This window comes from Halichoerus grypus, chromosome 2 (genome assembly GCF_964656455.1).
Source record: "Halichoerus grypus chromosome 2, mHalGry1.hap1.1, whole genome shotgun sequence".
NCBI lineage: Eukaryota > Metazoa > Chordata > Mammalia > Carnivora > Phocidae > Halichoerus > Halichoerus grypus.
In genome coordinates this window covers 42,742,046-42,769,448 of record NC_135713.1, presented here as the reverse complement: position 1 = coordinate 42,769,448, position 27,403 = coordinate 42,742,046, and the positions used below count along the sequence as shown (strand labels likewise).

Here is a 27,403-nt window from a genome sequence, read left to right as displayed (position 1 = left end):
TGTGTGTGACTGCAATTCCCAGTCCTGGCAAGCCTCTTTCTCTGTTAGTGTCCTAGAGCACCTCTGCCTTCATCTATCTTCACCCATGGCTGTGGATCTCACATCCTCGTCGCTTCATTTCTCCACCTCTTTGTGTCTGCCTCTCAAGCCCACTCTTGTCTTCCCACTTTTGTGCTTGCTGTTCCCTCTGCCTCCCTCCTTCCCAAATAGCTCCTCTTCATTATATGAACGTGTACTCTCCAACCTTGACTCAGACTACCTCCTCCCGAAACCTCCGCATTCGGAACCCCTCTCCCGCCCCCAACACACTCCAGTCTGAGTTAGAGATCCTCTCTCAGCTCCCATGATACAGCCCGTCTAACACCGCGTTTTCACCGCCTGCTCCCTTGGCTCCCGACTGGGCCATGTCCTTTTCACTAGTGCATCTTGGATACCTAGCACTGTGCTGGCTCACGGCTGGGACTCGTTTACACCAGTAAATGTGATTGTCCCTTTAGGGAGGGGCGGAGTCTGTCGTCTTCACTCCGGGGACCTTGCATTCCCAGCCCCTAATACAGGCCTGACACGAAGCAGGTGGCCGAAAAATGACCAGTAGGCGTTGGAGGCTGGCCCAGCCGGCTGCAGGAGAGCGGGGGGTCTCCGGCCCCGCCCACCGGAAGGAGGCGGGACGGCCAACGGCGGTCAGGCGGCTCTCCGCCCACCGGGCCAGGGGGCAGGGCCTAACTGCCGGCGGGCCGGGTGGGGGCGGGGCCTGGCGGGAGAGGCGGCTCTTCCCGGCACCCAGCCCCGGAAGCACAGCCGCGCGAGCTCTCCGAGCCGGCAGAAGCGTCGCTCCCGCAGCCGCCGCCACCGCCACCGCCGCCACCACCACATCCACAGTCATGCCGGTGAGTGCCTGCTCGCTCCCGCCCCGGGCAGACCCGGGTCCCCGGCTTGCGCCTCGGCTGCACCGCCGATCGGCCACACGTCACTCTGCAAGGGCTCAGGCCGCCGCCGGAGCTTTTGCCTCTCTTCTCACTCCTTCCCTCCCCATCTACTTCCAGCTTCTGCGACCCTCCAGAAAATCCGATCCGAAAGGGGTTTTATGTAGGAGTCAGGCCTCAGAACATCGGAGCTGCAAGGCCTCCAGGTGTTACAAGCCCAACCCTTCCCTGCATAGACGGGGAAACTGAGACCCAGGGAGGGGGCAGAGTCGCCGAGTTCACCCAGGAAGCGGGTGGCGAGCTGGAGCTGGGACGTCTAGTCCCTGTGCCTTACCCCTGTTTGCCCCTGTCTGCGGAGCTGGCTTGAAAGGGGGAGTGGGGGAGGGGGTGGGGTGGCTATTGCCTCCTGGGCGGGGCAGGTTTTCAGAGATCCGCGGTTTTCTTTCCTACCACCTGCCCACTCGCCCATTTTCAGTTCAGCCCTGGGCGACACCGACTGGAGACAACAGTGCTTTTAACCTTTCCTACCGATCACTTTCTGAACCTGAACCCATGAGCCCATGAGAGGTTAAGGGACCTGCTCAAAAATTGCCAGTTGAAGGCGCCTGGGTGGCTCAGTTGGTTAAGCGACTGCCTTCGGCTCAGGTCATGATCCTGGAGTCCCTGGATCGAGTCCCGCATCGGGCTCCCTGCTCAGCAAGGAGCCTGCTTCTCCCTCTGACCCTCTCCCCTCTCATGTGCGCTCTCTCTCTCATTCTCTCTGTCTCAAATAAATAAATAAAATCTTTTAAAAAACAGAAAAAACAAAAAAAATTGCCAGTTGAGGGACGCCTGGGTGGCTCAGTCGGTTAAGCGGCTGCCTTCGGCCTGGGTCATGATCCCAGCGTCCTGGGATCGAGTCCCACATCGGGCTCCTTGCTCAGCAGGGAGCCTGCTTCTCCCTCTCTCTCCCTCTGCTTGTGCTCTCTCTGTCAAATAAATAAAATCTTAAAAAAAAAAAAATTGCCAGTTGCTCAAAGACAGGGTTTGGGGAGGAATGAGCAGGTCTTAGGGGCCTTTGCCACTCACTCAGTCTTAATGCACATACGTGGTTGCTCAGGGTCTCATTTTGTAGATAAGAAATTAAGGACTTTGGCAGATAAAAAGAGAAAAAGCCCAGGAACTTACTGGAGGTCTCCTTTAGGCATTGGGTGGAGCCAGGATTGAGCCCCTTATCTTCAGGCTCCCAGTCTCTCCTGGCCTGACCACTTGGGAAATAAATGCCAGACAAAAGTAGTTATACCGGATTGAGAGTAAGCTGTGATGCCAAGCCCGTCCTGTAGAGCCTGGTTGGGGTCATGTGGTGGTTAGCAGTTTCCCCCAGGGTGCCTGGTTTATGGTTCTGCTTCAAGTGGATACCCAGAGGTGTCCCACAGATGCCCTGTGTCTTAGCAGCCTAGCTTTGGGGAGCTGGCAGGTAAGCCAGAGGCCCCCTGGGCCAAGTCACAAACATCTCAGGTGTCATTTCCGTTGGGTCTTGCCAGGTGCCTTGAGACAAATCCTCAGCACAAAGTATGGACAAAGAACCTGACGTTATCAGCCCTCCTACTTGAGCAAATCTGCCTGTGGCAATGTTAAGAGGACAGCATTAATCACCCTGGGACTAGGATAGTCAAGGTCACTAGGTTTTTGTAGAGGGTGGCAGTGAAGGAAAGACCAGTTTGAGGATCACTCTATAGTCTGTGTTCACTTCTGGAGATTTTGACAGGCAAAAGACCCTCCAGAGCAGATGGTCAGAATGAAGAGGGCACTTGGCACCACATCACAAGATGAGAAGCTGAAGAGAGGAGGGTATTAGTCAAGGGGCTGTGGTCAAAACTGGTCAGCATGTCACCTGAGAGGTTTCTCAGACAAAAATTTGGAATCTCAGAAGCCTCTTTGAAAAAATCTGTGCCCTTGCTTGTCAACTGCGTGACCTTGGGCAAGCCGCTTTACCTCTCTGCCTTTATTTCCTCATCTGTAAAATGGGGATAAAATCTGATCTCAGGGGACTATTGTTAGTATTACCTGGAAAAACACCAGTAAAATACGTAGCATAGCCAGTCCCCAAGAAATGGTAGCTCTTGTGTCAACCTAGGACAAGTGGGGTAGAACTAGAGGCAGGCAAGTGTTAACCCCATTTTAACAAGGACCACAGTGGTTAGGAGTTTAGGCTTTGAAGACATTTTCAGTCTGGGCTCTGTTCCTCACTAGCTGTGTCACCCTGAGTGAGTGACCTAACCTCTGAATCTCAGCTCCCTTGTCTGTCAGGAAAGGATAATAATGGCCATCTCATGGGGACCTTGTGATGTTTAAACAGGGTAATGTGTGCAAAGTTAGAACAATGCCTGGCATGTAGTCCTATTCAAATATTAGTATTCGTAAACTAATTGACGTTGTGTTCAAAGACTAAATATCCTGGATATTTGAGAAAGACTTCCTTCTCTGGGAGGGGGCTGGACAAGGTGACTCCACTGCATTTCTGCCCTTCCAGTTCTGAGATTCTGTTAAAGAATTTTACAGTTTACTGGATTTTTTCATTGCTTTAAAGGACCTTAGAGGTGACAGGCCTGTCTGAGGGGCTGAGGCAATAGGGGGCTGGCCTTGGGATTCTCTGTAAAGAATGGATTACTCTGTCCTTTAAGTAGATTTTCTACCACCCCCAAATGGACTTGTGCAAGTCCGAGTAGAGGGAAAGAGCACCGACTTGTAACGTTGGCCACCCAGAAGCCGCCTCCTGGCTTCTGACCTCTGTACTGTGGAGGATGAAAGGGGACCCGTGCTCTGTAGGTAGCAGCAGAAAGCTTCACTTCTGTTGACTTGAGGTTCTTGGGCAGCATACACTTGTACCTCTTCATGAGCTGTCCCACTCCCGGAGCTCCTGCTGAGAGTCAGGGTCACAGGATGGCACCTGGCAGCACTGTTGGCAGCTCACTAGCAAAACGTCCCTGGAGCCAGGAAGGCCTGGGTTCGCATCCCAGCCGCGGCACAGACTCGCTCCGTGAACCCCTGGGAGCGTCAGTTTCCTCTGGAGTGAAATAGGGTCTCTAGCTCCCTTCCCAAGCCCAGTGAGAACTGAGATTCTGTGTACCGAGCATTTGGCGCACAGGGGCACTCAGTAGACTTAGGTCTTATATCGGTCTTGCAGACCCTTTAAGTCTTTGCGTGGGTATCCAGGTGCAAACCATTGACAAATCTGGATTGTCTGTTGGTTATTCTAGAGCAGGAGTCAGCACACTTTTTCTTAAAGGGCCAGGTGAATGCTTGAAATGCTTTAGGCTTCAGGAACCATCTGGTCCCTTTACAACTACTCAACTCTGCCATTCCAGTGTGAAAGTAAGCCAACAGGCTTAGCAGTGTTCCAGTAAAACTTCATAAAACCAGCTCAGAGTCCGGCTGTAGTTTGCCAGTTCACATTCTAGAACAGCATCTCAAACTGTAATGTGGGCAGCAATAAACTGGGTGTCTTGGAGTTGTTTTTCAGTTTTTATTTTTAAGCAATCTCTTCACCCAACCTGGGGCTCGAACTCACGACCCCAAGATAAAGAGTTGCACGCTTCTCGGACTGAGCCCTCCAGGGTTTCTTGTTAAAACGAGGATTCTGATTCAGGAGGCCTGGGGTGGGACCTAAGATTTTGCATTTTGCAAGCTCCCAGGTCACGCTGATACTATTGGTCTGAGGACCACACCTTAAAGACAAGATTTTGGAATACTTGCTACAAATCCTGTTTTCCAGAATTTGTTGTGGTTGTTGTTAAGTAGTCATACAAGCTAAAGGAATCAGAGGTGTTTAACTAGAAGAAAAGAAAAACTAACCATTTTCTTTAAGGCAGGTTTTGCAGATTTGGCCTCAGTAAAATAGTGGAAAACCAAACTCTTAACTCTTGGTCTTAGTTTCCCCTGGACAGCATGATGATTGAAGCCAAACCCAAACATGTTCTGAGACTTGGAAAGAGCTTGAGAAGCCATTAGTCCAATTTTTCTAGGTGTGTGGCCTTGCCTCCCTGTGTCTCCCCAATGGGTTAAAAATGGAGAGAGTCCCAGGGCCCAGCCCAGAGCCTCAGAGCTGGTAGAGGTAATTGCTTGCAGAGTTGCATGTCCTCAAGTCCCCAAGTGATTCTTCTGTGCACTGAGCTTGAGAAAACTTGAGTTGGCTAATACCTTGTTGGTAAGATAAGGTGACTGGGGCCCTTAAGGCGCAGGGATTTTTTCTTTTTTTTTAAAGGCACAGGGATTTTTGCCTGAGGTCTTCCAGCGAGAAACATTGATATGTCCAGAATTCCAATTGAGGTAACAAAGTTGAAATATTTTGGAATGCTTGGGCGCCTGGGTGGCTCAGTCAGTTAAGCGTCTGCCTGCCCCTGCTCAGCGGGGAGTCTGCTTCTCCTTCTCCCTCTGCCCCTGCGCCCACTCAGCTCACGAACTCTCTCCCTCTCTCTCTCTAAAATAAATAAAATCTTAAAAAAAAAATACTTTGGAATGCTCCATGAAGCATGTAGCCATTGTTTTTTGAAGTGAAGGAAAAGAGAGCTGTGGAACAAACTAATAATAATGCAGCAGCTAATTTTTCACCCAGTGGAGACTACTAGTAGGTTCCAACCTCTTAATGTTTTAGTTACCTTTTGCTCCTGAGGAATGACCCCAAATCTCGGTGGTTGAAAAGGGTAAACGTTTATTAATTCTTAGTTTCTGAGAGTCGGGAATCTGGGGGTAGCTCTGCGGGGTGTCCCAGGCACGGGGTGTCTGATGAAGATGCATGAAGATGTCTGCCGGGCTGTAGTCATCTGAAGGAGCGTCTGCTTCCACAATGGCTCCCTCACATAGCTGTTGGCTGGACACTCAGTTGCTCACCGTGAGCACCTCTCCATAGGGTTGCTTGAGGGTCTCTAAGACGTCTCAGCCAGCTTCCTCCAGAGAGAGAGCAAGGAAGAAGCCCCAGTGTCTTTCATGACCTGGCCTCAGAAGTCACATAACATCACTTCAGCCATATTCTGCCAGACACACACCAACCCTGAGACATTGTGGAAGGGGACTTCTCAAGGGCATAAATACTCAGGAGGTGGAGGTCACTGGGGCCATCTTGCAGGCTGGCTCCCACACTTAAAATGATTGTCCCATTCACTAACCTGGAGAAGGGACTCTCATACCCATTTTTCAGATGTAGAAACCAGGGCAAGAAGAGTTAAATAACTTACTCGTGGTGGTACAGCTTGTAAGTGCCAGAGCTGGGGACTGAGGCTGGGCTTATTTCCAGAGATTTTAAAATAGAAGATGTATTGGTATAGTAAATTTTGTCTGAAAGCAAAGGAAGGACCCAGAAGTCCTCAACCAGCTATGTCAATCATCTGCTCACTCTACAAAATGTAGTAAGCACCTACTGTGTGCTAGGCGCTGTTCAAGGATCGGGTCACAGCAGTGAACTGAACAAAGCTTGCCTTCAGGCCCTTGGAGACTATAGGATGTTGAGCCCATATGAAGAGTCGAGGAGTCTGGGCCCCCTTACTGGCCCAGCCTCCGACCCACTGGGAGCCCAGGCAAATCCCTTCCTGGGACTCAGGTGCTGCCTTGGACCGTGAGGCACGTGGGTGAGCACAGTGATCTCCGTGTATCAGAATACCAGAGACGCTTATTAGCCACGATAGACGCCCCAGCCCACGCTCGTTGATCAGAATAGTTTTTGCAAGTTCTTGGGTGATTCTAATGCAGATGATGATCTTCTGATGTATAAATAAGACCACCAGATCAGCATTGCTCAGAGGCCATGGGCCCACCTATGTCAGAGTTGTCGGTGGTCTCAAGAACCAAGATTTTGAAGGTAAGACTTTAAACTAGCTTCCCAGGTGATTCTACTCATCGTGTGCTAGACACTGCTGAAGGATTTGTAGGGATTATCTCATTCAATACAACAGCCTGTGAGATGGAGGAACCCTTTCTTAATTCCACTTTACACTCTAATAGAGTGGAACTCAGAAACAGGCTGCTGGTAAGTCTGATGACAGCCAGCCTGGCCCTGTCTCTCTGCGCTCTGTCTTGGCCCCTGGGTGAGCCTGCATGCTGGTGGGGGGTGTGGGTCGTGCCGCAGGACTGGCTCACGGTCCCCTTTGTTTTAGAAGCACGAGTTCTCCGTGGACATGACCTGTGAAGGCTGCTCAAATGCCGTCAGCCGGGTGCTCAACAAGCTGGGAGGTGAGTGAGTGGCCCGCGGGTAGGGGTGAGGTGGGGGAGGCCGGTGCCCTTAAATTGCGTGCAAATGCATGCAGCCACGGAGCCGGAGAGGCTTGAGTTGAAGCCGATAATAACAGGACGACTAAAATGTATTGAGTACTTACGTAGCATGTGCCCAGTACTCTGCTTGGTGGCTTCTTGTGGACCACATCATCTGTTCCTCACCAGAGCCATTTAGGTGGCTCCTTAGACTGTCTCCATTATAAGCAGGAGGAACTGAAGTTCAGAGAAGTTGAGCGACTTCACTGAGATCTCACAGTCAAAGTGGCAGAGCTGGGATTTGGCCACATAGTCCAGCTCACGGTCCTGGCAGTACTAGTTAACATGTTGGTGATCTTCGGTGTGATCATTTTGCAGATGATACATTGGAGTGTCATTTTCTATTAACATTTAGAAAATTGTAATATTTTTTAAAAATGGACTTTGACTCAAGTCACATGCAGAAGTCCTAAAGCGCCTCTTCTGGACATATTTAGAAAACCGTTATTCTCATCCAGCCCCCTTGGTTCTCAGCTGGGGAAACTGAGGCCCAAAGAGGGCTGGGGTCTGGCTCTGGGGCTCCATGAGGTAATGACTGAGCTGTGATCAGAGTTCTGGTAGTGCTGGGCAGTCCGTCTTCTAAGATTTTTCACGTTTAAAACCCAAATAATACCCAGATTTCAAAGGGCTTCCACGTGGATGGGATCCCATTAGCACTTGGAGCATTCCTCTGAGCTGGCCTTTCCGTCTGTGGAATGGGGATGTTGACACCAGAGCCCGGGAGGGGAAGGCACTTGCCCAAAGTGAGTCAATGGCTGGTTTCTAGTCCTGGAAACTGGAATCTTAATATGAAAGAATCTGAAGCAGGAGGAAAAACCTGGCTGCTGACTTGCCGTGTGACTGGGGCCACCCTAGCTGTGTGTGGGCGTGTCAGCCTCTTTCAGCTTCTGCTGTGGATCCTGTAAGAGTGAAACTCTGCTCGAAAGCCCCTCCAGTATGACGTGGCACGTTCCGGATGAAGTGAGGGGTGAGGGCGGGCCTGCTTTCACTCTTGACAGCTTGAAGACACCCGACCAGGAATCTGGGCTGCAAGGAACACCTTTGAAACCCACTGGGTTGGATGATCCCAGAGTTTCTTCCAGCGCTATGATGCCACCGAAATATTTGTTCCAAAGAGAAGGGAGACACTTCTGAACCAAAACACAAAAATCCAGTGTGCAGCAAGGACACGTTACGTTTTTTTCTCCCTCAGTATCCGTTAGGTACAAATTGCAGACATTATGACTAAATCCTGTGCCCTGGGCTTTTTAAGGCTGTTTGATGTTTGGGGATCTCCCTTTGAATTTGGATGGGTTTCTCCCCATCTTTGACTACTGTCCCCACTTGGGTGGCCTCTTGAGGTCAGAAGGATTAGTTGGAGCCTTAGATGAGCAGTGCTGGGCCTGAGGAATCGCAGCTAATGGCATATGTGAACTGGAGAGACCATAGGGGCTGGCCACCCTGAATTCCTTCATGTGCAGATGGGGAAACAGGCCTAGAAGGGGCAGGACCCACCTGTAATCATCCAACAAGTCAGTGGTGAAGCCAGGCCTAGAACCTGTCAAGGGCTTCCCCTCTGCATCCCATTTTCTCAACAAGACACATCCTAGGTATTCCCATGGACTGCTCTTCGGGGAAGGGAGGGTGGCTTGAAATTGACACAGCCCTTTAGGAGGGTGGTTTTACAATATCAACATTTAAAATGTGCCAGTCCGTTGCGCCCCCGTTTCCATTCTGTAAATTCATGGTATAGAAATATTTTCACAAGTTTTATATGTTCAAGTATGTTCACTGTAGCGTTGCAGCAGGGCACTGAGTGGATGTACGGGGCGTCCACACTGCGGAATGCAGTGTAGCTGTTAAAAAGAGGATGATGTAAGTCTGTATGTACTGAGATGGCAAGATCCCCTGGACACTGGAAAGTGAAATATAGCAAGACCTGTTTATAGAGTGCAATGCCGTTTGGGGGAATTACTTTTCACTTGTCTGTCTGGGAGAAAGACTGGGTAGATGCCATGCTGTTTGTAGTGACTTCTGGAGGCCTTCCACTTTCTAGTTTTATTCAGAAATGTTTGCTTTTTTTTTTTTTTTCAGTGGTGTGTCTGTGTTAACTACTTTTGAAATTAAAAAGAAGAAAAAATTTAAAAGAAGCCCCAGCCTCGAGCAGGGATTGGCAAACTATCGTCTGTGGGCCAAATCTAGCCCCCAGTCTGTTTTTGTACAGCTGAGAATGGTTTTTCATTTTAAAGGGGCGTAAAAGCGATACACAGAGAGAGAAGATGATGCAGCTGAGTCCATGTGGCCCCTGATGCCTAAAACATGACTCTGGCCCTTTATAGGAAGAGTTTGCTGATCCCTGGCATGGAGGAAAGGGGAAGGTGGTTGTGAATAAGAATTCTAGAGCCTGAACTCTCTGGCTCTGATTGGGAGGGTCTCTGCTTCCTCCCTACACACCTCACTTCCTTTTCCTGCAGGAGTTGAGTTTGACATTGACCTGCCCAACAAGAAGGTTTGCATCAACTCTGAGCACAGCGTGGACATTCTGCTGGAGACCCTGGAGAAAACAGGAAAGGCTGTTTCCTACCTCGGCCCCAAGTAGCGAGGGCCCAGACCCCCGGGCCCAAGATGGACCAAAGGGAGCAGGTGGGTAAAGCCCCAGCCCTTGTACAAAATATGTCATTATCTAATGCAAATCCCATGTTCCGGGAATCCTTACAGCCCCCTGAGAGTACACAGAGCACTGTGTTATGTCTCCCAGGGTCCCTTTTATGACTTGGGGAGTGTATCTCGTGATCAGCAGGGGTTAAGTATAGAGCGTAGAGCTTGAGCAATGCTTTGATAAACTGTCCCATCCAAGAGGACCCTATGCCCTGGGCATCATGCTCCTGTGCCCTGACCAGGTAAGTTAATTCAACTTGGCCTCTCTCCCCACTCGGAACTGGTGTCAGCTTCCTGAGCATGCCCTCTGCCCCGACTGGTACAAAAGCAATCGTCATGTCCAGGCTGGATGTCCCCTTTAAATGTCCACAATCCAGAGAGGCACGTAAGTGTGGCACTGTGCCGAACCATTCGCTGTGGAACCAGGACAGACCTCACTGACTGATCCAGCGCTCCTTCCCTCTGTACCCTGCTCCAGAATCCTTCACGGCACAGAATCCTTCCCTCCCTGGCTGTCACTGCCCTTGTCGTGCTTGAATTACAGTGACTGCCACATCCCTGCCGTGGATCAGGGCTCAGTGCCATTGAGAAACATGAGGCCTGGAGAGGGGAGGGGACTTGACCCAAGCCCCACACAGGCGAGTGGCAGAGGCAGGATGAGAGGCGTCCTGAATCAGAGTTCTGTCGTGGCCGGTGGCCTTGTCCCTGTGTGTGGGCCCACGAGAGCTCCCCAGGCAGAGGCCAGCCGCAGCTGACTGGTGGGCTGTGGCTGTGTCCTGTGTAGGGGGTGACATCACATGAAATCATGTCAGATGCATCTGTTTTCCTCATCCCCTTTCTGTCCATGGACACAGCCCATGGTCAGGAATGAGCCCAGGATGAATAATGATGTCCTCATTTCACATTGTGACTTTGAATAATTCTTACATTCTGGAGACTCAGGCCTTTCGTCTCTAAAATGGGGCCACAACCTCTATCCTGTTTTCCTGCCGTGGGGGATGGTTACTGGGAAATCCCTCTGAAAATGAAGGATGATCCTCAAAGAGAAGATATGTTTCCACCATGCTGCGGATCAGTGTTGGTCACATGGTTCCTGAACCCTGAGGGGTTTTGGAGGAGAATGATGGGTGGCACTCTGGGCCCCTCCATCTGTCCCTGGTTGCCCTGTTTCGTAAGGGGCCTCTGTGTCAGTTTATAAGATTGTGGTTGATAAAAGTGCTCTGACAAGACAGGATGGAAGGAGGGAAGAGCCAGAACTTCCTGAGTAGGCGAACCACATGGGGGAGCCCCAACATAGACCCCTCCCTTTGGAGACTCCTGGCCCCAGCATATGAATCTTGTTCAACTCCTGCCAGTTGTAAACCATGGGTAACTTGATGTGTGTTCTTCTCATAGTAGTTTTTATATTTATTGAGGTGAAATTCACATAACATACAATTAAAGTGTACCATTTAGTGGATTTCCTGCATTCATGATGTTGTGCAGCTCTGGTTTCAAAGTTTTTATCACCCCAGAAAAACTCCCCGAACCCATTAAGCGGTCACTCTCCACTGCCCCCTCTCCCAGCCCCTGGGAGCTGCTAATCTGCATTCGGCCTCTCGATTTGCCTCTTCTGGATGGCTCATTTAAAAGGAACCATACAATTTCACTTAGCATAACGTTTTCAGGATTCATCCAAGCTGTACCACGGATCAGCACTTTATTCCTTTCTGTGGCTGAGTAATTCTCACAGTTTTTAATTAATTAATTTATCTTTGCTTTTTTATTATGGAAGTTTTAAACATATAAGTAGTAAAATGAATCCCTGTGTACCCATTATCCAGATCCACTGATAAGTCATTGCCATCATTGTTCTATTTCATCTATGCCCATTATTTTGAAGCAAATTCTAGATAACAGCTAATTTTATCTGGGCAAGCATGTTAGCAAGCAATGTATAGTATGGAAAGGCTCCTGCAGACTCAGATGGACAGCTCTTGGTGATTCTCACCCGTCAAGCGAGCTTCCCCCCGCCACATCCCTGCAGCATCTGTCTCCGTCTGTTTTCAGACACTCCCCAGTGACGGATTTGAAGCCAGGTTTGGGACTCAGAGAGAGAGAGTGTTTCTGGGTCATAAAGTCACCTCGACTGTCTGTTCATCGGCAGATTTGTTTGCTGGTGATTTTGTTCATTCTCTTCCCAGTGGGAATTGAAATAGGACAGGGAGAACCTACCATCCCAGCAGCCCCGGAGGTTCCCCAGGAGAAGGCGTTGGTGGAGATTGGCTTTGGCGAGATTAATGGGTTCCAGCCAACCCGACTATTACAGACTTGGTGGGAGGAGAGTGCAGGGCTGAATGCTGCGGTGCTCGTTCTGCTCCAGCGCCTGGGTTTCCCACTTACCTCCCACAACTGCCCCTTAGGGAACCTCTGCTGCTTTTGCAATGCCTTCATGTGCACAGCAGATGGTGCTTTCCTTCCACCTAACTTCTCGTCTCTTCCAGGGCACTGATCTCCTGCCTTCCAGACAGACCAGGGGCCTGGCAGTCCTGCTCAGCGATGGCAGTGACCCTCACTTGCCCTGCTCCTCCCTAGCTTCCCTGCAATAAAGTTGAGCCGCTCTTGTTGGAGGTGTTGTCTCTTGCAGTGTCTGGATATTACTTGCTCACATGCTCTGAAGGAATAATTACAGTGCCTAATGGGGTTGGAGTTCTAAGGGCTCCCCACTGGGAGCACCAGGCCTGACAGATTGTGGTTCTTTGCTCTGTGATCTTCGGCAAGTCATTTCCCCTCTCTGCACCTCACTTTTCCCATCTGCAGAGTGAAGATGTTGGGCCAGATGGGTGATCCCCTTTGTTTTCAATATTTTGAAAGACTTCTATCATCAAGTGCATTGCACTGAAGGGATGTTAAATCTTAGAGCAGTTAGAAAAGTGGGTAGAGGCTTGTAGACAGACTGCCTGGGATAGAGTCCATGCTCCAGTACCTCCCAGCTGGGCCACTTAATTTCTCGGTGTGCACAGGCTTAAAATGTAGTAATAGCATCCACTACAAATGGCGGCCGTGTGGATTAAATGAGGTGACACGTGTAAATCACTTCAAGTGGTGCTTACCAGTTAGTAAACATTCTTTATTCACTCATTTGTGTGTATTCCATTAATCATAGGTCTATAGAAATGGCAGTTAGGATTCCAGTCAGCCTAAAAATAGTGTCTCACAGAGTTCATTCAATCATGTCAAAACAAAGGGTATGTTTTACTGTGTGTAGCTTTATTTTATTAAAAACTATATATTTCTTTAAACCAGAAGTTCTCAAACTTTTATTGTCTTAGGAACCTCTTACACTCTTAAAGATTATTATTGTGTATCTCAAAGAGCTTTTGCTTATGTAGGTTATGCCTTATTAGAAATCAAATTTTTTTTTTTAAATACCTGCTGGGATTTTTTTTTTTTTAAGATTTTTTATTTATTCATTTGAGACACACAGATACAGAGAGAGAGAGAGAGACAGCATGAGCAGGGAGAGAGGCAGAGGGAGAAGGAGAAGCAGGCTCCCCGCTGAGCCAGGAGCCCCATGCGGGGCCCGATCCCAGGACTCTGGGACCATGAGCTGAGCCGAAGGCAGACGCCTAACCATCTGAGCCACCCAGGCACCCCAGAAATCAAATTTTTGAAATGCAAGAATACACGAGCCCATATCCCATTAGCCACTGGGACTAGATGAAGCCATTGCACATCTTTAGATTCTGGAAAATTTCACTGTATGATTGTAAGTGAAAGGAAAAGGCATCTCATGACAATCGTTTTCCCCCCCCCTTTACCTTCTGAAAGGGTTTTGGGTACCCCATGTGGAGAATCGCTTTAGCCATTTATGGGGCACTGATGGGGGACCAGCGCTGCTGGGCTCAGATGCGACCCAGCTCTGAAGCTGACCCAGCTGTGACCTTAGATCTGTCCCCTCATGTCCCCAGAAGCAGTTCCCTCCTCTGCACGTGGATAATGCCTGCACCTTGGGGAGCTTTGTAGCCAGAAATAAGACTTTGTTTCAACTCTAAGCTGTGTGCTAGCATAATTTTGGTCCCCTTACGAGATTATGAACTCTCAACCATTTCTGCCTTTAGTGGCCCTCAGCACAGGGACGCTCCCGGCCCTCATGGTAGCTGGCCTTCATGGCCACCAGATGGCAGTGTCCTTTGGGTTGGACCATCAGGAGAAGTTTAAGACCGGTCCTGTGGGTTCTGGAAGGATGAACCTGAGGGTTTTTCCATTTTCGGCGCCTCCCAGGAGACCTGGTTCAGGCTGGCTGGCCCATTGAGAACACCCCAGGATTGAGGTGCCGGTGCCGCTTGAGACGAGTGGGCCCGGGAGGAGTTCTTCCCCACCCCCTGCCCCCCTTCCGAGTTTCCAGCTGAGGCCCTTGGTTCTGTTCTTTGAGGCTCCAGAAGGGCCGGGAAGCTGCCCCGCCTATCAGCCACGCAGTTGGCCGCCCACAGAGTGAGATCAGCCGGCAGGGTGCGGGCTTCTGTGGGGGTGGGAGTGGGGAGCCGATGTGTCCACGTACGACGCAGGGCCTCCAGCGCCTGAGCCAGCCCTCGCCACAGCCAAACCGCTCCCGGGTCCCCTAGGTATCGGGCTGTGGGTCGTGCTGCCCCCCTGTAACTGGAATGTTCTCCGCCTGCCTCCCCACCACCACCCTGTCTCCATGTAGAAATTCCTTTCCCTCCCTTACATACCACAGCTTCCATGAAACCTCTCCACAACTGGAAGTAATTTATTTCTTCTCCTGGCCCTCACAGCATTGATCCCACCAGCTTCAGGGTTGGGACACAGCTCTTTGTCCACGTGTCTTTCCTGTCCTCCAGCATCAGGCAAAGCACAGAGCAGGCACCGAGCGAATATTTGCTGGCTGTGTAATAGGTACCGTTGGGAGGGTGTTTATTGTGCGTCGTGCCCTTAGTTAATGTCATTCCATCCTGTCGGGTCCCCACGAGACAGTGGACGAGGACAGACCCTGGTGCATGGTAGGTGTGCAGTAGGTGTTTGTTGGGTTAATCTTTCAGAGGAGGAGGGGCGCCTGAGGGGCTCAGTCGGTTATGCGTCTGCCTTCGGCTCAGGTCATGATCCCAGGGTCCTGGGATCAAGCCCCACATCGGGCTCCCTGCTCAGCGGGAAGCCTGCTTCTCCCTCTCCCACTCCCCCAGCTTGTGTTCCCTCTCTCGCTGTGTCTCTCTCTGTCAAATAAATAAATAAAATCTTAAAAAAAAAAAAATCTTTCAGAGGAGGAGATTGCCTGGTCTAATCCTTTCAGCAGGCTTATATTTTTGTCAAAGGTCCCTGGTGGTGAGTACAGCAGCCTAGAGTGGCCTCTGCGGTGGTCCCAGTAACTGTCATTGTCATTGTTTCTGGGACTGATGGGGTAAAGCTCCCAGCCACTTTGCCTCTGTCAACCATCCATCCTGTGGCCAAAGCCTTGGTTTGTCCCGTGCTGACCGAGCCCACAGCTACAGAGAAGCCGTCTACCCCTCAAGGGGCTGGAGGTAGAGCCTGGGGGCTGGACATGAGTGAGACTGTGTCCGCCATGGTGGTGTGGGCCCCAGAGGGAGCCCCTCCACATGCTGAGTGAGCTTGAGCTAGTCACCTTCTGTCCTGACCTCCTGTTAAATACAAGATTTTTATTTTTGACTGTTGTTTTTTTTTTTATCAGCTTTATTGAGGTATGATTCCTTCCATTCAATAAATTGCACTCATTTTAAGGTATGATGATTTTTTTTAAGGTTTTATTTATTTATTTGACAAAGATAGACACAGCAAGAGAGGGAACACAAGCAGGGGGAGTGGGAGAGGGAGAAGCAGGCTTCCCGCGGAGCAGGGAGCCCGATGCGGGGCTCAATCCCAGGACCCTGGGATCATGACCTGAGCCGGAGGCAGACACTTAGCGACTGAGCCATCCAGGCACCCCAAGGTATGATTTTTTTAATAAACAAACACATACTCATGAAATGATCACCCCAATCAAGACAGTGACTAGATCACTTCAGAAAATTTCCTCAGGTCCCTTGGTAATCCTTTCTACCCCTCCCTCCACCCCAAGCCACTACCATTCTGCTGTCACAATTAGTTTAAATGTTCTAGACTTCTATATAAGTGCAATCATACAGTATATACTCATTTTTTGCCTGTTTTTTTCCCATTCAACATGATTATTTTGAAGTTCATCTGTTATTAATGGGTATCAACAATTCGTGTCTCTTTATCATTGAATAGTAAGTATTCCATTGTATGGCTGTACCACAAGCCATGAGTGGTTATTCATTCACCTATTGATGGACATTTGGGTTGTTTCCAGTGTTTTATACTGCTCTCTGGTACTGGCAAGGTCCCCCAAGGGCTCCGCAGTGCACAAGGGAGAGTCTCAGGGGGTGGACTCTTCCAACCCAACCCACCCAGACCCAAACCAAGGCAGCTCAGCTGATGGTTCTATCAACTTGGCTTTCTCCTTCAGCCCAGGCCTACATCCTCTAGACTTCAGCAGCTCTGGATTCAAATTCTTCCTTCACCACCTAATAACCATGGTAACTTGGGAAAGCTACTGATTCTTTTGTGCAACTCAGTTTCCTCACCTGTAAAATGGGGGTCATAATAGTACCTACCCCATGTGGCTATTGTGAGGCTTAAGATCATCACATGCCAAATGCTTGCTGACGGCATTCCACAAATGAAGCTTTTTGTTTGAACAAGAAGTTTCACCATTATACAATTTGAAGTTTGAAAACTGAAATCTGAAAAACATCCGATCTCCCTCCTTTTGGCCGTGGCAGACTACAAAAAGTAAAAACGGAATCTCAGCATTGCACCGTGTGGGTGTGAGCAGTTGGTTCGGGTCGCGGTCCTCTCTTGTGTTCTCCTTGAATTAGTGCCAGTCGCCTAAAAACCTCAAGTCTGCAATTTCTAGGGAGTGTCTGTCAGAGCTGATTTTAGATTTCCATGTCCTTAGGGGCTGTGGCTACTTAGTTTAAGTGGACAAGATGAGTTTCCTCATCTGCTACCTAGGATGGGGGAGATCTACAAATCTCATGAAGGCCTTGAAATAAAATATCAAAGTCTCTGGAAATAAGGATCTATCTCCCCTTGGTCTGCTTATCAGAGGTTCCTAGCATCCCGATCCTTTTAGAGTGGTAGATCCCCAACAGCTAGAAGCCGGCTGTATCTTGGATAAGAACGCAGGCTCTGCAAACGGGTTCAGTCCCAGCCTGGTTTTTCACCAACTGTGTGAACTTGGGCAAGCTGCTTAACTGCCCAGGATCTCAGTTTTCTCATCTATAAAATAGGAATAATAACAATACCTTTTTCTTAGAGTGAAGTGAGTAATGCACACACACAAAGGGTACTCAGTTTGGCTATCCTTACCATCACAGGATCCTAGGGAAGGAGAAGACCTAAGTGGTCATCCAACCCAATGTCCACGTCCCCTAACTCTGATGGGTGGCCCCAGGGCCTGACCTGCACACCATCCCTGATAGGGAGCACCACTAGCAGCTTGTTCTGCCCTGGACAGCTCTGTGAGGGAAGGATCTGGTGTTGAACCCATCCTTACGTTCCTGGCAGTTTTCACGACTGGGGCTGGGTTAGTCCTGCCATGTGGGGCATCAGTCTAGCCCTTCCCTGTGGTGGCTCCTCAGAGGCAGAACATGCTTTTCCTTTCCTATGCCTATCACCCCTCCCTGGCCTACCTCACGAGGAGTATCCCGAATTCCCTCCTCAGCCTTTCCTCAGGGACAGAGCTGGAGTTAACGGACCATCTGGTCACTAGCCTCTTTGTTGATGCCTTCCTGATAGTGGGAGCTGAGAAAACATGGAAAAGGCCAAGCAGTTCTGGACCCCCACCGATCCTATGCCAGCCCACATGGTTCCTGGCTCAGCATGGAAAGAGCTAGACAAGTCCCTCAAACAGAGGGAACCTGGGCAAGTTAACTCCATCTCTCTTCATCTGGGAGATGCGGCTCCAGGTGGCACCTAATCCACAGGTAATACACACAGAGTGCCCAGCAATGCATCTCAAAATTCACATTTTTGAGGACGTGTCCCTGAATCCTACCACTCTCCACTCTGTAGAAGGACCGGGCCTGCCCAGTCAGGCCACACCCACCAGCAGACCTGGCTTTGACTGTGCTCAGTCACTGCCCCTCCCAGGATCCAATTTGGAAATAGCCCTCACCAGGCAGTCATTTGTGGGTATCTAACTCCTTTTTTGCTCTAAACAGAAGATGTGGTTCCCTCTATGTTCCTGGTAATTAGAGAGGCCAGAAAAGCCATTGAGATGGTAGGAAGGGCTGGAGGGAGAGGTGAAGCCTTCCGGTCAACAGCCGGCTATTAGAAGTTAGGTTTTTGGAGAGTCAAAGGTTATACAAAGATTTTCGGGGTGCCTGGGTGGCACAGTCAGTTGAGAGTGGGACTCTTGGTTTCAGCTCCGGTCTGATCTCGGGGTCGTGGGATCAAGCCCTGCATCAGGCTCCGCGCTCAGCACAGAGTCTCCTTGAATTTCTCTCTCCCTCTGCCCCTCCCCGCCGTGAACTTTCTCTAAAATAAATAAATCTTAAAAAAAAAGTTATACGAAGATTTTTCAGCTGTGCAGGGGGTCGGGGCACGCAGAGGGTCGGTGTCCTGACCCCCATGCTGTTCACGGTCAACTGTATATATAGAAAAACAAAAATGGTTTCCCCATCCATAAATTAGAGATCATTGCATTTATATCACAGGGCAGTTCTGAGAATTAAACAAGATAATCCAGGTAGATCATTTACTACAGCGGCTAGTGTGTAGTAGGCATTCAACGAGCATTAACCATCTTATTAGTATTTTTGTAGCCTGCTTATTTCACTAAATGTGCATGGCCACGCCTTTATCTCTAATGTCTGTTATCTGGGGCTGCTTCTGCACAGCACTGGCCGAGTTGAAGAGTTGCAACAGACACCATATGACCCACAAAGCCTAAAATGTTTACTATCTTGCCCTCTATAGAAAAATTTGTTGACTCATGATCTAGATCAGTGATTTCGAGCTGTGTTCTATGGAAATCTAAGGTTCCATGCAGGTACCTCAGGAAAAAGAGAGTAGTAGATGGTGGGGCATCTTTCTACCAAGACTACTCCCCTTATTTATTAAAATTAACTAGTTGTTCTACCAAACACTTAAGGAAAAAATTATACCAGTTCTCTACAATCTCTCTTAGAGGATAAAAACAGAAGGAATACTAATTCATACTATAAGGCCAGCAATACCCTAACACCAAGACCAGACAGACATTACAAGGAAAGAAATCTATGGACCAATATCTCTTACAAACACAGATGCAAAAATCCTCAACAAAATACTAGCAAATCAAAGCCAATGATGTCTAAAAAGAATTACAAATCATAACCAAGAGGGATCTATTCTAGGTATGCCAGCCTGCTTCAACATTTGAAAATCACTCAATGTAATCCAACATATCAATAAGCTAAAAAAGAAAAACCACATGATCATATCAGTAGATGCAGAAAAAGCATTTGACAAGACCCAACACCCATTCATGATAGAAACTGTCAATAAATTAGAACAGAGGGGAACACCCTCACTTGATAAATAATATCTACAAAAAACCTACAGCAAACATCCTACCTAATAGTGAGAAACTTAGAGCTTTCCCACTAAGATCAGGTCCAAGATTAGGATGTCCTCTCTCACCACTGCTTTTCAACATTGTACAGGAAGTTCTTGATAACGCTATAAGGCAAGAAAAGGAAAAAAAGTTACACAGATTGGAAAGGAAGAAATAAAATTGTCTTTATTTACAGATGAATGATCATCCACGTAGAAAATCTGAAAGAGTTGCATTTCAAAGAGCTTCCAGGTTGGTGCACACATCCATGGAATGGAAAGTGGTGCACCCCAACTCCACAGGGATAGAAGCACCTGTGCTTGGGACTCTCCCAGGCCTCTGCCTATGTATCTCTTCATCTGGCTATTCAAATGCATCCTTTATCATATTCTTTAATAAACTGGTAAACGTAAGTTTTTCCCTGAGTTCCCTGTTGTAGTAAATAACCACATCCAAAGGGGAGGGAGTGATGAGAACCTCCAATTTGTAGCCAAGTCAAATAGAAGTTGTAGGTCACCTGGGGGTCTACCACAGATCTACTGCTTGGGACTGGCATTTGAGTAGGGGGAGTCTTGTGGGACTGAGGCTTTCACCTCTGGGATCTGATACTATCTTCAGATAGATAATGTCAGAATTGAGTTACATTGTAGGACACTCAGCTGGTGTCAAAGAATTGCTTGCTGTGGGGGAAAAAAAAAAAACCAAAAAACACAACACCCCACACATCTGATGACCAGAAGTGTCCAAGGTGTTCTGTGTGAATGAGAGGAGAAAGACACAAGAAGGGGGCTGTAGGGTTTTCTAGTACAACCAGATATGGCAAAATGTTAAGATTTGTCAAACCTGCAGGTAGATACAAAGGTTTTTGTTTGTTTGTTTTTTGTTTTTTTAATTTTTATTTATTTTTTTAAAAGATTTTACTTATTTATTTGACAGAGTGAGAGAGTAGGGGGAGCAGCAGAGGGAGAGGGAGAAGCAGGCTTCCCACTGAGCAGGGAGCCCGACGCGGGGCTTGATCCCAGGACCCCAGGATCATGACCTGAGCTGAAGGCAGACGCTTAACCAACTGAGCCACCCAGGGGCTCCTGTTTTTTGTTTTTTTAAGCAGGCTCCATGAAGACCAACATAGGGCTTGAACTCACAACCCTGAGACCTGAGCTGATCAAGAGTCAGACACTTAACCAACTGAGCCACCCAGGGGCCCCAACACAAAAATATTAACTTTATTATCCTCTATATCTTTTTTTGTACATTGAAATATTTCATAAATTAAAAGAAAAAGCACTTGCTATATAAAAATGGAAAATATTGCCAACAGTTCAAAAGGCTATGCAATGAAAAATAAGTACCTGTTCATTTTAGATCTGTGATCCTCCTCCTCACAGAGACACTGCTTATTACCAGTTTCGTATTTATCTTTCAGGGTAGTCTGCAAAAATGTAAGCTTTTTCTTTTTTTTTAATAGATTTTTTTTTTAAGATTTTTAATTTATTTATTTGACAGAGAGAGAGACAGCGAGAGAGGGAACACAAGCAGGGGGAGTGGGAGAGGGAGAAGCAGGCTCCCAGGACCCTGGGATCATGACCTGAGCCGAAGGCAGATGCTTAACGACTGAGCCACGCTGCCCCGCTTTTTCTTTTTTTTTAATTTAAATTCAAGTTAGTTAACATATAGTGTATTATTAATTTCAGGGGTATGCAAATGCAAGCTTTAATAACCAGAAGAGCCGCTCCACTCGGAAGCATACCTACACACATAACTACATCCTAACACATCTGGATACACACACCTACATCCTTACACATCTGGATACACACACCTACATCCTTACACATCTGGATACACACACCTACATCCTTACACATCTGGATACACATACCTACATCCTAACATATTTAGATGTCTGATTCTACTCACCCATGTGGGGAGCAGACCTGCACAATGAGGCCTTCTGTTTGGCCTTTAGGATCCTTTGTGATCCTTTATTTTGGACACTCACTATAAGCCACTCTTTGTTTTCTCTGTCAGTGGACCTGAACCCATATTGTGTGTCTTTCCCAATTGGTGATTATGTGGGCCTCTCTTACTAACTACGATCAGCTTCTCTGGAGAATGATGGCTTATCCCTTTGAAGTGTCCTCCTCAGGCTCCTTAGGATGAAGTTTTCATATGCCAGACAACCCATATTTTAAGTCAGACCATCCCAAACGTGTCCTTAGAATTTGGTGAAAATCAGTCCAGCCATTTTTTTTTTCTTTTTTAAAGATTTATTTATTTGACAGAGACAGAGAGAGCACAAGCGGGTGGAGCGACAGGCAGAGGGAGAGGGAGAAGCAGGGTGCCCGCTGAGCAGAGAGCCTGACGCGGGGCTCGATCCCAGGACCCTGGGATCCTGACCTGAGCCGAAGGCAGCCACTTAACTGACTGAGCCACCCAGGCGCCCCCAGTCCGGCCATTTTCTTATGATATGGTACACAAGTAGATAAGAAGTCACAAGTTTCACTTTATTACATGAATAAATCTCCCACTGCTCCCCCACTCTGACCTTTAGGGGAAAAAAGAGAGAGAGGGAGAAAACTTACAAAACGAGAGCACACTTGACCTTTGTACCTTGCCTTTTTTTCTTACTTATTACTATATCTTGAGATGGTTTTGTGTTTCCTATCAGTCCACACAGTTTTGCCTCTGTATTTATAGTATAAATACTGGTTCAATTTCATTTGTGAATTTACAAATATACAAATATACTTGTATCTTTTCTTTCTAAAACAAAGTCTTAATTTCTGTTAAGTGTAGGGTGACCAACTCATCTTTTTGCCTGGGATTTTTCTCAATCTTATCACTTAAAAGTCCTGTGTCCCGGAAACCCCTCTTCACTTTTGTCCTAAAATGAAATCATTAGCCAAATATTGTCCATCCAAAATACGGATTTTCCTAGGACGTTTGCTAGTGTTGGGGGTTCCCTCACGCTTTTAGGTGGCCGTGTAGTATTCCGGGGTACGACTTTACCATAACTTTATTAAGCCTGCTTGCTACTAATGGACATTTTGTTTCTTTCTAGAGTTTTGCTGGAACAAACAAGTCTTCCATAAATGTCCTTGCTTATTTGTTCTATAAACTGGTAAATTCCACATGATAGTTTGTTTTGAGAATGAGCAGGCTTTCCTGCTAAAAACAAAACTCAAAAAGCCATAAGATTAAAGACTCTTTCATCTTGGGCTCTCTGTGAGTCTCTTTTTCTTCAGGTGACTGACTGGGCTAAGGATGAGTTTAAAATGGGTTGGCAGCCAAGGTCTGGGAAAGAAGCCCAGGCACAGGAGAGGCTTCCTGGGGTGCACGAGGGAGAAAAACAGCCCAATGCTGTGCTTCCCAGTGCGGAGGGGGGTGTTTAGCAAGGGCAGTGGGAGAGGAGTTGGCCAGACTTCGAGGGGTCCAATGTTGGCCAGGAGTAGGGCTGAGAGACTGGAGCCATTCAGCTGTGTTCCAAAAAGAGCAGGGAGAGGAAGGGAAAACAAGCCCAGACACACACTGGGTGGCTGCCGGCTGGCCAGGCTTCTTGGTACAACAAGGCCGGTGCCAGGCGGCGAGGCCCAGCCAGCCATCCCCCGGGATCCCACCCCAGACTGGGCAGGGTTAGGTCAGTTCCGCAATTGCTTTTTGGGACTATAAGGAATGGAGTTTTACGGAGTAGGGGATAATTCAGTACTTTTCCAGAGAGATGGGCTACCTGAGCCAGAAAGGTGATTTTCTAGTCATGGGGTGTGTGATACATGTGTATCAATGCATCCTTTATCCTTCAAAGGGGCTGCAGCATCACTTGCCAAAATGTTCTATGCAGGATGCTATTAGTGAAACACCAGATCCAAAAGTCAAAAAAGTTCTGGAAATGGCAAGTCAGTCAAAATCAAGCAAAATTCTTCACTGTGGGGATTCTCAGAGCCTTCACTCTGCTGACACTGTACTTCCTGACTCTTTAAAAGGGAGATGAAGTATACATTGTTTCCTAAACGTTGCGTCCTTGGAATATCCGCTGCCCCCTTAGGGAACACATAGTAACATCTTTACTAAATGGTGTTTGCTAATTCTAGTCCATAGGAAAAGGCAGAAGCCAACAGGCCTACCTGTAAACCATCCAAAACTCTGGGACAGAGGGGGCTATGGAATCTGGCCAGTGAGAGCTATCGGGTTCTGCCGTGTCCTACAAAAAAGTGTGATGGGCATCTTTTTTAAAAATAATTGACTTTCATGAGCATGAGCGATTTCTCTGGAATTGAGTTAGGAGCAGCCCCACGCTGGTGAAAACAGTTGAGTGAATATGGCAGAAGAGCTTGGGCTTGCTTCAGCCTGCATCTCTGCCTCTCAGTTCTTCTGGTCCCAGAGATTCAGCATCACACTTCACCACAGTGATCTCTGGGGCTTCTGTGTGTGAGGCTCAGCGCACATAGCACCATGGGAGAGATGCCCCACTTCATTATCATCTCCATTGTGTGGCCTCTGTCTGTGACTCCTCCGTGACCTTTGCTGGTGCATTTTGTTAGGTTAAAAGGCAAAGCCATCTGGGAAGAACCATTGCCAAGGTCCTTAGCAACCTCTCTGCCCTGACATCTATGTGGCAAGAGCCAGATTCGGTGTTGGAGGATGGAATGTCCTGTAATAGAGGCTGTGTTGGCCATTCTTTCCCATCCTTGAGTCACTGGATAAGGTTGGTACCTTGTATCTAGGGTCCTTTCTCCTGGAAAGAACTAGAAAATGAAATGCTAAAGAGTCAGAGAGAACTTGAGTCTTCGTTCGCTCTGCCACTAATTTGCTGATTGATACTAGAAAGCTTTTCCTTTCCCCCAGCCTTACGTTCTTCCTCTGTAAGATGAGGTGGTCAGACTATTTCAATCATTTTCTAACTTTCTGATCAGAGGAAGACTTCTGTCAAAGTCTTAAGAGTCATCCCATCTAAAACAGATAAAAGTGCTCTTTAACCAAAGTGTTTTTAAGGTATAACATCATTATATTATGGAAGTGTTTACTATAAAAGTCAGGATAGAGGTGCTTTTAGGAGCAAGTAGTTTGTTGTCATTGGGTCAAGGCATACAGAGGGCTGCAAATTTCTTGACCTGAGTGGGAGTTACAAGTGGTGTTTTCCTTAGAATCTTTCAGTAAACTAGAAAAATGTTACTAATATGTTATAAAGTCAATCACTGAGAACACAACTGTGTCAGTTAGGTTTAGCTGCAAAAGGCACAAACTCCAAAATAAAAGTGGCTTAACAAGATAGAGGTTTATGTTTCCTTCATGTAAATCAAGTCTGAGGTGAGCCGTCCAAGGCACTCAGGTGAACAGGGATGAGCTCAGTGATCATCGAGGACCCAAGGCTCCTTCTCTCTTTTGTCCACCCCCATCTTCAACATTAAACTTCCAATCCAGAGGCTGACTGACCTCCACCATCATGTCCACGTTAGATCCAGCAAGAAGAGGGATGAGAAGAAAGGCATACCTTCTCACTTGAACCCCTAGAAGTAGCACTCACAACCTCTGCTTACATCCCATGACCAAACCTTAATTACAAAGCCTTACCTAGCTGCAAGGGAGGCTGGGGAATGTAGTCTTTAATCTGAGTGGCCATGGACCCGCCCAACTGTAGTTTCCACAACAAAGGTAAAAATGAAAGAGTAGATTTAGGGGGACTACCGGCAGAATCTGCCACAATATATTAATGGATTATGGTTTCTGATGTGTTAAAATTAATGGGTGAGTAATGTGGGTGTCTTTGCTGTTTTTCAGTCATAGTTGTAAATATAGCTTGAGGTATACAAAATGAGATGAATATTAATAGTTTATGGCACTGTAGAAGCACTCAGAACGCAGCTTAAAACCCCCTGAACTAGAAACTCCCTAAGCGCTTTTCCAGCTTTGACATTCTAGAATTCTATGAAAGCCCTGCCCCCTTCCATGAGCTTATGAAGGGCTTTCTCTCTGGGGACTGGCAGGGGACTTCTCCTTACTTTCAGGACTGAGAATTGTGCTCATTGTTTCTTCTGAGTCATCACACCCTGGCCAAATATCTTGAAAAGCACCCTGTCATTCAGCTGCTTCCCCAGAGGAGGTGTAGTTTACTGAGGCACTGAAATTGCCTGTGAATTAGCTGTGAATTAGCTGCGAGTGGCTCAGACTTCCTCCAGATTTTCAGAGATCTTTATAGTAGAAGGGCCTAGCTTTGGTTCAACTCTTTCATATTTTCAGAGGAAGAGGCACGGATCCAGAGAGGTTGAGAAGATTATCTGAGGTCACCAGCAACTTATAGCAGGGCGGGGCCGCGTACTGACTTGTCCAGATGCTTTCCACCACCACTAATTACAATAGCTTTAATTTAATGTACGTGTCCCATGTGCCAGGCTGTGGGCTAAGCACATCACATGCAAGATCTCATTTAATCCTCATGAAAACTCTGAGAGATAGGTTCAATTTTTTTTTTTCTTTTTTGGTCATTTTACAGACCAGGAAACTGCAACCTCGATTTGCCCAAGGCCTCACTGTTCCTTGGTGTTGGATCAGAGTTCGGACCTAGACAGTGCACCCGCGGAGCCTGCTCTTTGACCTCTATGCTAAGAACGACTGCCTTCCACTAATGGTGTTGGAGTGAGGAGGACAGACTACTACGGAGCAGAAGCACCTCATCACCACTCGGGTATCACATCCGTTCAGACCCCCTTTGCCCCCAGTCTGTGCTCCGTCGGCAGCAGCTTGATGTCTAATTCAAGATGTCTCAGCACAGGGAATAACGTGCCCTGAGGTGTGCATACCAGACTTTCCAGCAGAGCAAGAGCCCGTCCCTCAAATTTACCACGACCACCTGTCCTGTATGTCCTACGCTGTCTGTGTGAGCTATCCTCCAACACTGCAAAGGTGACCAAATGGAGCATCAGGCTCTGCAAACGTCCTGGCCTTAGGTGTGGGGACACATCTCATGACCTCCCCCATCTCTGGACTGTCTTGGGACCTTGCCCGAACGCCTGCAGCAGGTCCCCCTCTGTGACAGGTTTCCGTGTTGTATACGGGGACACCACAGCCCAGGGCCTTTCTGCCTGTTATCACTCACTTTTCCCCTGGGCAAAGGAGCTGAGGAATTGTCCGACCTAATGGACAACAGGAAGCTTTCAGGACTTGGAGCACCATGGAGTTGCTGTGGAGACCTGAGCTGTTTAGCTCACCCCAGCTCTTCAGGTTTCTCCTTGTCCTCCAGCACAGGAAGCTTCTAATCCACTCCAGAGGCCAAGGAAGGATGATGGGATGAGGTAATGGGCCTGAGAGACTTCATCTTCGAGAAGGTTCTGGAAGGGCCCAGGGGCTGAAGGTATTGTTTTTGTCCTTAGGCGGACCACCTTTCTGAGAGGAATGTTGGTGGGGGTTGCGCATGCTGGGCAGCCCCTTCAGAGGACGGGGGGTTGGGACAGTGAAAGGCCATCAGCATCACTGACCTGTCTCTGTCAAGAGCATAACCCTGGAAAATCCCAGAGCTTCACATGGCCCAGTCTGTGCAGAGTCCCAGTGGAAGAAAACAAAGTCCCACAGTCACAAGTCATTTTTAGAAGCTCTATAATCTTTACTTCTGTATCTCTAAGAGCATTAAAAAGGATCTAATTAATAATCCATACAAAATCCATTTCTGTTCTGTCAGATTCCTTCATCTCTTCATTCCTATTGCCTAACTGCCAGGAAACTGCAAAACCCCACACATGGGACCTGTGGATTTTTGCCTCTTCCTTCCTTCCTATTAACTAAAAAAAACACCTCTTTAGCACTTCTTATTTTGAACTAGCCATTGATTCACAAGAAGTTGAAAAGACAGTAGTACTCAGGGGTCCCATGTATCCTTTACCCAGTGTCCTACAATGGTCACATCTTACATAATTCTTTCCTCTTAAATTTTAATAGCTCATCTAATCCTTGCAAC

General features: G+C 47.9%; 2 protein-coding genes across 3 annotated transcripts in view; one reads left to right on the top strand and one right to left on the bottom strand.

The window, feature by feature from the left end:
* Positions 1 to 27,403, bottom strand: part of SLC36A1 (solute carrier family 36 member 1) — a 275,737-nt gene that overhangs the window by 3,345 nt on the left and 244,989 nt on the right. The window lies entirely within an intron of this gene.
* On the top strand, positions 745 to 27,099 carry ATOX1 (antioxidant 1 copper chaperone). 2 transcript variants are annotated; one of them, XM_036096113.2, is made up of 4 exons: positions 745 to 887; positions 7,052 to 7,127; positions 9,659 to 9,827; positions 25,946 to 27,099. In XM_036096113.2, exons 1-3 carry the CDS (start codon positions 882 to 884, stop codon positions 9,781 to 9,783), a joined length of 207 nt encoding a protein of 68 aa, XP_035952006.2. In that variant the 5' UTR covers positions 745 to 881; the 3' UTR covers positions 9,784 to 9,827; positions 25,946 to 27,099. The 2 variants fall into 2 exon arrangements, with proteins under 2 accessions (XP_035952006.2, XP_035952005.2); XM_036096112.2 differs by lacking the exon at positions 25,946 to 27,099 and adding an exon at positions 12,326 to 12,451 and having other exon boundaries at positions 746 to 887.